At 38.5% G+C, this 13,471-nt stretch overlaps 1 protein-coding gene across 2 annotated transcripts in view; it reads right to left on the bottom strand.

The window, feature by feature from the left end:
- The window catches only part of LOC121374306 (centrosomal protein of 135 kDa-like), a 65,545-nt gene that overhangs the window by 19,086 nt on the left and 32,988 nt on the right, over positions 1 to 13,471 (bottom strand). For both annotated transcript variants that reach the window (XM_041501362.1, XM_041501363.1), the window contains 5 exons: positions 6,154 to 6,282; positions 4,761 to 4,976; positions 3,610 to 3,675; positions 1,324 to 1,474; positions 519 to 793 (listed from right to left, as the gene is read on the bottom strand). In XM_041501362.1, the coding sequence (XP_041357296.1) occupies positions 519 to 793; positions 1,324 to 1,474; positions 3,610 to 3,675; positions 4,761 to 4,976; positions 6,154 to 6,282 (837 nt within the window). The remainder of the gene's footprint in view (positions 1 to 518; positions 794 to 1,323; positions 1,475 to 3,609; positions 3,676 to 4,760; positions 4,977 to 6,153; positions 6,283 to 13,471) is intronic.

A 13,471-nucleotide genomic window follows, 5' to 3' on the forward strand; every position in this document is an offset into this window, starting at 1 on the left:
TTCACTAGCTTTTATGAGAGATGAAACACTTGGACATACCTGAATAACCAAATAATACTGTATTTCATGAAAAAATTAAATATCATAAAAACAATATATCAGCTGGTCAACTGCAATGGTATCTGTTCTTAAAACCAAAGGTAAAACTTTGAGACTTCACAGTCAGTGGTAAAGAGAAAAGTCTCATAACTCCCCACTCTTGGACTGTGACACGCACAAACCTAGTACACACCAAACTCTAAATTCATGGCTTAACCACTGTGCCATTTGGGCAAACAAAGGTAAATACTTGTATATCAATGAACTGATATCACCAAAAAAAATCTTTTTTAAAAAGATGTCAAATAAAAAAATAAAAAATAAATAATAAAAAAATAAAAAAATACCTATAGAATATTCAGTGTTTTGCAGTTAGTAAGAGATAAATCACTGCAGTGGTCTCACAATTTCCCACTCTTGCATGGAGCCAGGACTGTGAGACACACACACCCAGTGATGGATTCTCAAATATGTTTTACCTTTTTATTAGTTTTGGAAGATGATTCTCTGGCAGGACTGACCGATACCCTGACCGGACTGCCAGATCGGGAAGACGGTCTCGAGCGGATGGGGGTGTGGGCACGGGGGGGTTCGCCACGGACTAGCTTCTGCAGAGAGTCGACCAGCCCACGGTAATAGTCTCTCTCTTCCTCAATACTCCGAATAAATGCATCAAGTTTGCTCGGTATTTTGCCCTTTTTTATTGGACCATTCTTTCGTTTTAACCTTTCTATTTCCAAGACCAGCTCTTTTTCTGTAAAAGTATGAAAAATAAACATGATCAGTATTATAAAAATAACGGACAAAATGTCACACACAAAAAATATTAATATATTTCCATTTAGATCCGCATTAAGTTTTTTCATCAATAGTTTTTCAAAACCAATAAATGTCTTGTAAACTTTGAAACTGATGTTCCTTGTGACTTGCCCATAAATGAGAGAAATAAAATTTCTTTTTTCTTGCTTTTCATAAAAGAACTTCTACATCACATATATGGAAAATATACAAATTCAAAGACTAAGAATCCTTAAGAATTTGCTATGGGTTGGTGCCGGTAGTGGGCTGCGAACCCTGTACCTACCAGCCTGTAGTCCGATGGCTTAACAACTGCGCCACCAAGGATGGTATATATCTTCAAGCAACACACGACTTTCAAAGTAGCCTTTTTCGTAAATTAGTAAAATGAAATATATTCACAAATGTACAAATTCAGATTCAGTAAATAACAGATTAAACACTTAAGCTATAATATGAAAGAAAAAAGCAGTTTGCTGTTTTTACCATTGACCATCATTTTATTAAGACGCTGCGTCATTCTCTTCTTCTCCTCCTGCAGCTTGTCAAGTAAAGCTTCCATTCTAAGATTGTCATTGTCCTTTGCCGATAACAGCACTCTTAAATCTGTTATATCCTTATTCAACCGATTAGCCTCCTTCAAAACAAAACATGGGTATTCATTTAAATTAGTTTACATGTACTTTATTTGATATCATCCATAGCCAACTAGCTTCGTTCAAAATAAAATAATACTGTATCATGGAAATTTTTGTGGTGTAAAATTTTCATAGATTGAGGATTCATTCAAAATTTGAGGTTTCTTATTTTCAAGGTTTGACAACTCTGATGACATGTGTTTTTTGTTTTTTTTATGGTTTACAATATTAAATATTCTATTCCACATATAATCAACATTAAAGGTTTCGCGTCAGCTTCCATTTGCATGAAATCACCGGTGTTTAAAGTACAATAGAGCACTCAGTTGTAACTTGAGTAAATGTATCAAGTGATCAGTCATGATTTTTATATAAGGAAATGTTTTATTTAATGATGCACTCAACACACTGAATTTATGGTTATATGGCGTTGGACATATGGTTATGGACCACATATTATATATTGAGTGAGGAAACCCCCTGTCGCCACTTCATGGGCTACTCTTTTCGATTAGCAACAAGGGATCTTTTATATGCACCGTCTCACAGACAGGATAGTACATACCATAGCCTTTGATTTTTATATAAAGCCAATTAAGACTTGTGTGAAATGTTTTCTAAATCAGACTGTGTAGTGTTTAATCTAAGCTTGACATGTTTTATTTCATTCATACTCGTGTAGTAAGCTAGCTCAGTGTACCAGTATGTACATATTTTACTGTATGGAATATAATAATTTGGTGTCTTACACACACAATTCCCTGTTTGTTGGTAGCAAATAAAAATATTGCAGTAAATTGTCACTTTATTATGGCAATCATAATGAGCATTTTTCATAGAATTTGTTAATATTTTCAAGGTTTTATATTTTTGAGGCTACCCACTTACCCTCGAAACAAACAAAAATATTAGGTTTTATTGTCTATATTAATAAACATACTTCATTTATTAATGTGAAGCTTATAGCTACTTCATTTCAAACATCACTTCAGACAACAGCATTTTTCTACTTCATTTAACATTTCTCATTACAGCTAAAAATATTTCACATCATACTGTTTAATATCTAGGGTCAGTGACTTACTGTTTTGAACTGGGCTACAGTCGATACAGGTAAAACACTTACTGATTTGAACTGGGCTACAGTCGATACAGGTAAAACACTTACTGCTTTGAACTGGGCTACAGTCGATACAGGTAAAACACTTACTGATTTGAACTGGACTTCAGTCGATACAGGTAAAACACTTACTGATTTGAACTGGGCTACAGTCGATACAGGTAAAACACTTACTGCTTTGAACTGGACTACAGTCGATACAGGTAAAACACTTACTGATTTGAACAGGGCTACAGTCGATACAGGTAAAACACTTACTGATTTGAACTGGGCTACAGTCGATACAGGTAAAACACTTACTGATTTGAACTGGGCTACAGTCGATACAGGTAAAACACTTACTGATTTGAACAGGGCTACAGTCGATACAGGTAAAACACTTACTGCTTTGAACAGGGCTACAGTCGATACAGGTAAAACACTTACTGCTTTGAACTGGGCTACAGTCGATACAGGTAAAACACTTACTGATTTGAACAGGGCTACAGTCGATACAGGTAAAACACTTACTGATTTGAACTGGGCTACAGTCGATACAGGTAAAACACTTACTGATTTGAACTGGGCTACAGTCGATACAGGTAAAACACTTACTGATTTGAACTGGGCTACAGTCGATACAGGTAAAACACTTACTGATTTGAACAGGGCTACAGTCGATACAGGTAAAACACTTACTGATTTGAACTGGGCTACAGTCGATACAGGTAAAACACTTACTGATTTGAACTGGGCTACAGTCGATACAGGTAAAACACTTACTGATTTGAACTGGGCTACAGTCGATACAGGTAAAACACTTACTGCTTTGAACTGGGCTACAGTCGATACAGGTAAAACACTTACTGCTTTGAACTGGGCTACAGTCGATACAGGTAAAACACTTACTGATTTGAACTGGACTACAGTCGATACAGGTAAAACACTTACTGATTTGAACAGGGCTACAGTCGATACAGGTAAAACACTTACTGATTTGAACTGGGCTACAGTCGATACAGGTAAAACACTTACTGCTTTGAACTGGGCTACAATCATGTCCATGTCCTCAAGCTCATGCCGCGATTTTTCCAATTCATCCTGTAAAATATTAAATATGCATATGAAAAACATGAACCAAATATTACACTAAGTCTCATCCAAAGAAAACTACCACTCCTGCAACAGTTGTACAACTTATTCAAATTAACTATTTCCATATATAAAATATATCTGCCAGTTCCAAATGGCAACCTGTAAATAAAATTAAAAATATAACAAACAACAAAGAAACACAAATATTTCAATATACCTGATAAATGTATTTTTTTCATGATACAATTAATTCTGTAAACAAACTGTCAAAAAGTAATGGGATTCAATGTGAATAGTTTTAAAGAAATTAAATAAAATTAAGTTGGTATTTACACTTCTTCTGATGTTCAGTATACTTTAGAAATTAATTTGCGTCCAAGTAGTAAGCAGCATAGTTGTATTTGAAACTTTAACCACAAGAAAAATGTCTGGACTTGATGCTTTAATAAAGTTTCAATCATACAAATAGTATGTAGTTAAAAAACAGTCTAGAGACTTTGCTCAACGCTCAAAACACATTGAAGCCGAGTCTGGTGCTGTCCAAAATTAGCATGTTCTATGTCATCTGGTGTCATCAGTGTTTTGTTACATTCGATTCAGTGCATTTTTTTTTTGACTGGTACCTTACTGACCAGACCCAGATCCAACTCCAGAGTGTTTTGAGCCAAAATCCCGATTCTGGACGTAAACATTTATAAGGATGGTCCCTGGATTGCGTGAAACTGGCTTCACTGGTATCATGGTTAAGCCATTGGATATAAGGCTTGTAGGTACTGGGTTTGCAACCCGGTACCGGCTTTCACCCACAGCGAGTTTTAACAACTCAGTGGGTAGGTGTAAGACCACTACACCGACTTCTCTCTCACTAATCACTAACCCACTGTCCTGGACAGACAGCCCAGATAGCTGAGGTGTCTGCCCAGCACAGAATTCTTGAACCGTAATTGGACATAAGCAGGGAAATCAGTTGAAATAAATGATTGAATGAATTGCTTGAACCATATCATTCAGTGTTGTTTTATCTCAGATGATCAAAACCTCCTTACAGAGGAAACATGAAAACGTTGTACCAGCCTACAGACATGTTTTACCTTTGCTTCATTCATCTCTTTGTCAGCAGTCTTAACAACAATAGTTTTGTCTGTGTGTAACTTGTTCGCCATGGATTCCAGTTCCTGCAGCTCTAGTTCCTGATCGCGATTTCGGGCCTGCATTTTGATACACTTGGCCTCTGCCTCTTCCCGACAAACAGTACATTCTTGTAATTTTCTCTCCATCTCACGGTTCTTCTGTTGCAAGAAGTCAACCTAACAGAAAGGTGACAAGCATATTAGTCAATGATGAATTTAACTTTAAAAACCTTGAATACAAGTAAAACTGTCATTGATGTAGTGCCACTATTAAAACAAAAATATAAATAGGTTCCTTTAAAAAAAAAAAAAAAACCAAAGTTTTTATATTTAACTTCATCATTAAATGTTACATGTAGCAATAAAAACTTAATTTTGTAATAAAATAATCAAACCAAATAGGTAATGTGTTTTGGGGAATGAAATCACACTCACAAAACTCACATACTAAATACCCAGTACCATGATTCTTACCTAGTAGTGTGATACTTTAAAAAAAACAAACAATCTTCCTGTGAAATTGTTGTTAATGCTAGATAAATGAAGACACCGATAGAAAGTGCATGCATTAAAATGGGCCGAATATACAGGTGTTTAAACACTCTAAGAACATACATGTAGTTACATGCGTATAAGACAAAAACAGACCAAGTTATAAATTCAGCCCATAATGTTGACACTCTAATGGATACTGTCTACTAAGATATATATGTACTTTCAATGGTATAGTAATGTATAATAAAATAATAAAATAATCATGGCTGTTTTAAGTTTCTAGTCATTCCGACCGATGTGAGATCATCCTCTCATTGGCTATATCTAGTACCTGTATATTGAGATGTGAGATCATCCTCTCGCAGGCTATATCTAGTACCTGTATATTGAGATGTGAGATCATCCTCTCGCTGGCTATATCTAGTACCTGTATATTGAGATGTGAGATCATCCTCTCGCTGGCTATATCTAGTACCTGTATATTGAGATGTGAGATCATCCTCTCGCTGGCTATATCTAGTACCTGTATATTGAGATGCGAGATCATCCTCTCGCTGGCTATATCTAGTACCTGTATATTGAGATGTGAGATCATCCTCTCGCTGGCTATATCTAGTACCTGTATATTGAGATGCGAGATCATCCTCTCGCTGGCTATATCTAGTACCTGTATATTGAGATGTGAGATCATCCTCTCGCTGGCTATATCTAGTACCTGTATATTGAGATGTGAGATCATCCTCTTGTTGGCTATATCTAGTACCTGTATATTGAGATGTGAGATCATCCTCTCGCTGGCTATATCTAGTACCTGTATATTGAGATGTGAGATCATCCTCTCGCTGGCTATATCTAGTACCTGTATATTGAGATGTGAGATCATCCTCTCATTGGCCCGGTTCCTGGCCTCCAGGGCCATCACGTCCGAGGGTCGTCCGCCGTCCAGCATCCTGTTCAGTCGGTCTATCTCCTCATCCCTTAACTCAACCTGGAAATCAAGTACAACCCTCAGTATTAAACATTATTTTATCTACATTTTAAACATTAAATATTGAACCTGTAGAATATGAATGTTGCAGCACAGTATTATGAGCCTTCTACTCTGCCGAAATGGTTAATGGATTGTGGAAACTAGCTGCTAACATGTGCAGAAAACAATCTTTAAGCACACCTTCCCACAATGAGAACAGCAAGACTATGGTTGCTATGGTAAGCCAGTATGTATGATAGTTTATTACACCTCATGTAGGTGTTCTACTGATCAGCAACATCGTGCATAGACAGGGAATTGCCTGTCATACAGATGGTCATAATATTAAAATATTGATTCTGAGAGGAGAATATCTGAACAAAATATTTTAAAATCTTTCCTGTGTCCTGAAAAGGAGGAGAGTTACTGTGAGGTTTTCACCAAACAACAAGGACAGGAACAGTTTGGATGTGAAATATGAAAAGTGATATACATGTAATATCAGCCATTGGGCGCGGATTGAGATGATGGGGGAAAAATAAGTATGCACCTGAGGTGATACCCTATCACTGACTTATGTGTTACTTCTCAAGAAACAAATGCAATGTACAGGGCTTCTAGATTATGGTAGCCCCACTCCCATGGCTAGTGATATTCAATGTTGGGTTAGTAAATAACATTTGTCAAATGTTGCAGTTAAGTCTATTTTGTAAATATGAATATCCTGCCCCACCCCAACACCCCAATGTTAGTATTTTTAATCTCTATCTCCTTCTTTAGATGATATATCTAATTATTACTATTATTTAATAAAATTGTATCAACTTAAAGTAAAGTAGGGCTAGTGAATTTTTAATCGTGGTTAGTAAAAATTTTAAATCACTGATCCTACATCTAGTGGATTTTATAAAAATTCTAGAAGCCCTGTGGTAAAACAAAATATGTTCATCATCAAATGAATAATGACATTTCATAATGACAAATACATACTGTATTGAAGATAAAGCTTGTTTTGTTTAATGACACTACTTTATTTATTAAGTACATTGATTTATTAATCATCTGCTACTGGATGTCGAACATTTTGGTGAGTTCGACTCGTAGTCTTCAAAGGAAACCTGCTATATTTTTCCATTAGCAGCAAGGAATCTATTACATGCACTTCCCCACAGAGAGAACATCACGCTTCCCCACAGAGAGAACATCACATAACACAGCCTTTGATGTACCAGTCATGGGTCACTAGTTGATAACACCCAATCAGAGAATGGGTCCTCCACTGAGGTGGTTCAATCCCTGATGTCCACAACCACCTCAGGGCAGAGCTCTACCAACTGAGATAGATCCAGTTCTCCACTGAGGTGGTTCAATCCCTGGTGTCCACAACCACCTCAGGGCAGAGCTCTACCAACTGAGCTAGATCCAGTCCTCCACTGAGGTGATTCAATCCCTGATGTCCACGACCACCTCAGTGCAGAGCTCTACCAAATGAGATAGATCCATTCCTCCACTGAGGTGGTTCAATCCCTGATGTCCACAACCAGCTCTACCAACTGAGATAGATCCAGTTCTCCACTGAGGTGGTTCAATCCCTGATGTCCACAACCACCTCAGGGTAGAGCTCTACCAACTGAGATAGATCCAGTTCTCCACTGAGGTGGTTCAATCCCTGATGTCCACAACCACCTCAGGGCAGAACTCTACCAACTGAGATAGATCCAGTTCTCCACTGAGGTGGTTCAATCCCTGATGTCCACAACCACCTCAGGGCAGAACTCTACCAACTGAGATAGATCCAGTTCTCCACTGAGGTGGTTCAATCCCTGACGTCCACAACCACCTCAGGGCAGAGCTCTACCAACTGAGCTAGATCCAGTTCTCCACTGAGGTGGTTCAATCCCTGATGTCCACAACCACCTCAGGGCAGAGCTCTACCAACTGAGCTAGATCCAGTTCTCCACTGAGGTGGTTCAATCCCTGATGTCCACAACCACCTCAGGGCAGAGCTCTACCAACTGAGATAGATCCAGTTCTCCACTGAGGTGGTTCAATCCCCGATGTCCACAACCACCTCAGGGCAGAACTCTACCAACTGAGATAGATCCAGTTCTCCACTGAGGTGGTTCAATCCCTGATGTCCACAACCACCTCAGGGCAGAGCTCTACCAACTGAGCTAGATCCAGTTCTCCACTGAGGTGGTTCAATCCCTGATGTCCACAACCACCTCAGGGCAGAGCTCTACCAACTGAGATAGATCCAGTCTCCACAAATTGTATCTATCAATCCACACAATTTGTTAGATCGTTGCTTCTACAAGGTAATATTTAATACTCATGTACTTAAAAAAGTTCCAGTGTACCAAACAAAATGGTCTCAAACAAACTGCAAATTCTGTAAATGGTTGAAATTTGACAAAGATGATGACACACCATAGTGATCAATAAATAATTATATTTTTTTCTTAATTACTGTTAAACATACCATGAGCAATACATGCACAGGAACTTGTTTTAACATGAGTATATAAAACATGATTATAGGAAATGAAATCCATATCTGCTAAAATGTTTGTAATGTCAAGAAAAGAAAATATGATCATTAATAGATAATAACATTCCACCAAGTCAAATATCAAATTAATTCTGACAATGTTCAACAAGCTTCAGTTTTCTATATATGTTTGTGATGGGACAGATAAACAGTCAGTCCCACAAGACAAAAGCATTGTCTCCCACTACCCAAAGGGAAGAATGACAAAAGGCAAAATAAATGAGCAAGCAAGCACATTGTTTGAGTGTTTAATATGCAGTATGAAAGGTGACAATGGGAAACTAATGATGACAATCACATACAATGATTGTGACCAAAGTTGATTTACGCTCCGAGGACAATAATCCGGATATTAACAGCACTGTTTTGAAGCAGGACAGAATACGAGACACATAATATAACAATGAGTCATTCAGCTAGCTAGGCATGAAGTATGACCACAACAAAAGACTGTTCATGCTGAAAGAGCCAGTCATAAACAACAAAGGCATACAACCTTAGAGCATCATGCGACCAACATTCAATAAACACACATGGACTAAAGGCACCTATTGAAAGTTTGGCCAATTCCATGCCATAATACTATTACTAGTAATAATAATGTATAAAAATAGAATTTCAGTTGTAACGTGGCATTCACAACAGTTATTGTTGTTTCTGCACAGCAGTGCACACACATGATTTTGTGGCTACTTTATACAAAAAGATTTAATTATATAAATTATACTTAAACCATTTCCCCCACTTACACCACCAGTACATTTATCTAAAAAACATTTTTAAATTGGCACCGGCCCCACTTTATTTAATATCATTTTTTTCTTATTTTTTTCTTTTTCTCTTTTTTAAAAAACTTCTACATGTATGGAATAAAACAGTTTATATACTCTTCAAAAAAAGAAACGCAAAAGGGTACAAATGGGTTATAACTCCGATTTTATGTTTCCTACCGGTTCATGCTTTGTGAATATAAGGTCATTGCATGTCCCAAACACATTCCCACGGTTACATTCGATAAAACGCAGCTACTGTACAATAAAGTTCCAAAATGTGAATATTCGCAAAAACGCAGCCACGTGCAAACCATGTCACCACTGCACGTGCGTTGTCTGCACGTGCAACATGAACACCGACAGTATAAAAGTGCAGGGTGTTCGCTTGCCTGGCCTCTGTATCTGGCCGACAGTTGACAATCCAGGACATGCCACGTCTCAGTGAACCGCAGAGAAACAATGCCATCGGCCGACTAGACGCAGGCGAATCCAGAACGGCCGTTGCCAGGGCATTCCATGTGTCCCCAAGCACCATCTCCAGACTGTGGGACCGTTACCAGCAACATGGATCAACACGTGACCTCCCTAGATCCGGTCGACCACGGGTCACTACCCCCGGGCAGGACCGCTACATCCGGGTACGCCACCTTCGGGAACGATTGACTACTGCCACCTCCACAGCCGCAGCAATACCAGGTTTGCGCAGGATATCCGACCAGACCGTACGGAACCGCCTACGTGAGGTAGGAATTCGTGCCAGACGTCCAGTTCGAGGTGTCATCTTAACACCACAACACCGTCGACTCTGACTGCAGTGGTGCCAGATTCATCGACAATAGCCTCAACTGCGATGGAGACAGGTGTGGTTCAGTGACGAGTCCCGATTTCTGCTCCGACGTCATGATGGAAGATGTCGCGTGTATAGGCGTCGTGGTGAATGTTATGCGGCAAACTGCGTGCAGGAAGTGGACAGATTCGGCGGGGGTAGTGTCATGGTGTGGGCAGCCATCTCACACACTGGCAGAACTGACCTGGTCCACGTGCAGGGCAACCTGAATGCACAGGGCTACATTGACCAGATCCTCCGGCCACACATCGTTCCAGTTATGGCCAACGCCAACGCAGTGTTCCAACATGACAACGCCAGGCCTCACACAGCACGTCTCACAACGGCTTTCCTACAGAACAACAACATTAATGTCCTTCCTTGGCCATCGACATCACTGAATTTGAACCCAATTGAGCATCTATGGGACGAGTTGGACCGACGCCTCCGACAGCGACAACCACAGCCCCAGACCCTGCCCGAGCTGGCAGCAGCCTTGCAGGCCGAGTGGGCCACCATCCCCCGGGACGTCATCCGTACTCTGGTTGCTTCAATGGGCAGGCGGTGCCAGGCAGTTGTCAACACACGCGGAGGCCACACCCGGTATTGACTCCAGATGACCTTGACCTTGGTGGTGTGTCCTATCACTTACTCACAATGGACTAGAGTGAATTGTGAACAATCCTGCAACATTTGGTAATTATGGGACTCACCATTCAATAATTAAATCAATTCTCCAAATGTTACGACAATGTGGTTTTGCGTTTCTTCTTTTGAAGAGTATATATGACTTGCAACATGCCAACTACAACAAGACCAATCTTTAAATAGTTAGTTAAATTGCTCCCAACCCGTAACCAGGCATGTGTGCAGAGGTGTCAGTTGTGGAACCCTTCACTCAGCTGCTCTAGAAAATTATCTTTATTCAATATATTTTCTGGGGAGCATGACTCAATCCCCCCCAAAAAATTTGCTCACCACAGTCTAGACCCTCCCGCTGCATATATTCCAGCACATGCGCCTGTTAACCCACCTAAGAGATTAATACAAAGTGACATTACCATCACCCTTCATGAGCTGGATATTAATATTCAAATCCCGACATCAGGAAGGACTCTGGCATATGACCAATATCACTGCCATAAAGAATCCATAAAGACATAAAATCCACTCTTGAAGTCAATAAAGAACAATAAATCTACAAACAGCAAGCATCGATCTGAGATATAACCTTTACATAAAAAGCCGGCTCAAGAAGTAATAATATTTTAATTACTATATATAGAAAGTACTTGTGAACTTGGCTTCACTAAAAATATAACTTAGTGCACATAATGTTTAATCTCATAATAAACCTCACACATGGTATACAGTATTAATTTATTTCATTTTGTGCACATGATGCAAACATTATTCAATTCACCATTATACTGCTTCAATTACATTGGTTAGCACTCCCGACAAGAATAGGTGTAAAATTTAAAAACTGAATTCAAATATGGCTAATAAGAGATAAATTTGTAAATCTGGTTACATTCATCATTTACATGAAGACAGTTTTGAATGAAATCACACATGATTAAAAACTCCTAATATAAAACACAACTTTGAACAGCAACAAAACTAAGTTTTAGTTCAAGACAACAGGAATAGCTGAATACTGTTTGCAAAAACATTTATATTAAAATCAACAAAATCAATCTTTAATGGTCCCAAAATGTTAAAGGACAAAAAATGGGTCACACCAAACTTAAATTTAAAAACTGATTTCAAATATGGCTAATAAGAGATAAATTTATAAATCTGGTTACATTTATCATTTACAAACAGTTTTGAACGAAATCACACATGATTAAAACTCCTAATATCATGCAACAAAACTAAGTTTTCATCTCTCCTACTGTTTCAAAAACAATATTAAAATTATCTTTATGGTTGGGTCACACCAAACACACTGATAAATATCATGATCATCTCTCCTATTTTCACAAATAAAATTATATTTTGCACGTATATAAAGGGAAGTAGTTCTTTTGACAAGAAAGCAAGTGTGCGCAATTTGTAAGTCACGGAACTCCACTCTTAGGTTTGACCTTTGTGCACGTCCTTGAGCTGCATGTACACTGACAATCATGTATAGTGACCCTACTGACTGTTCAGTCTGGAATACACATTCAGCCAAACCCAGTCCAGTCTTCCCAGTGAAGTGGGTGGGTCATGCATGTACTACAAGAATTCTCAATTCTTGAAAGGCAAGTCTGAACAGGGCAGTCTTGTTACACCGAATGTGTTAACATTACACCGCTTAAATCAGTTTCAAGCCCGTATCTCACTGTGTTTTCCTTGTATTATCAAGTACCAAAGAGCCAAGTCACTTTAGATGATGTTTACTTTGTTCAACAATCTTTGGAGTGGCATTATTAATTAGATCAAGCATGTCACAATTATGCCTTGGTGACACATTTCTGAACTGGCAAGTACAAACTGAAGACCTGCGTCAAAATGAGAGAAGCAGATCTGACACTGCCTTCATGCATGACTGAAATTCTCAAAAGCGGTTGACTTTGGGAATCTAATCCTATGCCGACATGTGGATTACAGCATTATTGAGAAGTCATCGGAGACTTCGTTTTTATATTGCATTGTCCGTTACTACAGTAGTAACATCAACATGATTATAACATAATACATTACTAGATGAGAAAAATCAATAAAATAGTATTGGCTTTCAGTTATTTCTTCAGTGATCAAAAACATGTTATGCACAAATGCACATAAATGTTTATAAATTCATGTACATGTAAATGTACAGTGGAGTCATTGTTATCAATCCCCACAAAGGAATATCAAACTGGGCTCTTAATCAAGACAGTCCGTTGCCAGGAACAACCATTTACATGAATTCTGTGTAGTAGGGTACTAAATTGCCTTCAGAAGGCAAGTGGCTGCTTTAGAAAGGTGGACATATGAGCAGTTTTGACTGTATAATGATATGTAATAAATTATTAAAACATAGTTATCTTTGTGAATAAAAAAACCCCAGTCCAAGCAATATTT

Source organism: Gigantopelta aegis, chromosome 6 (genome assembly GCF_016097555.1).
Source record: "Gigantopelta aegis isolate Gae_Host chromosome 6, Gae_host_genome, whole genome shotgun sequence".
In the NCBI taxonomy this organism is placed as follows: Eukaryota; Metazoa; Mollusca; class Gastropoda; order Neomphalida; family Peltospiridae; genus Gigantopelta; species Gigantopelta aegis.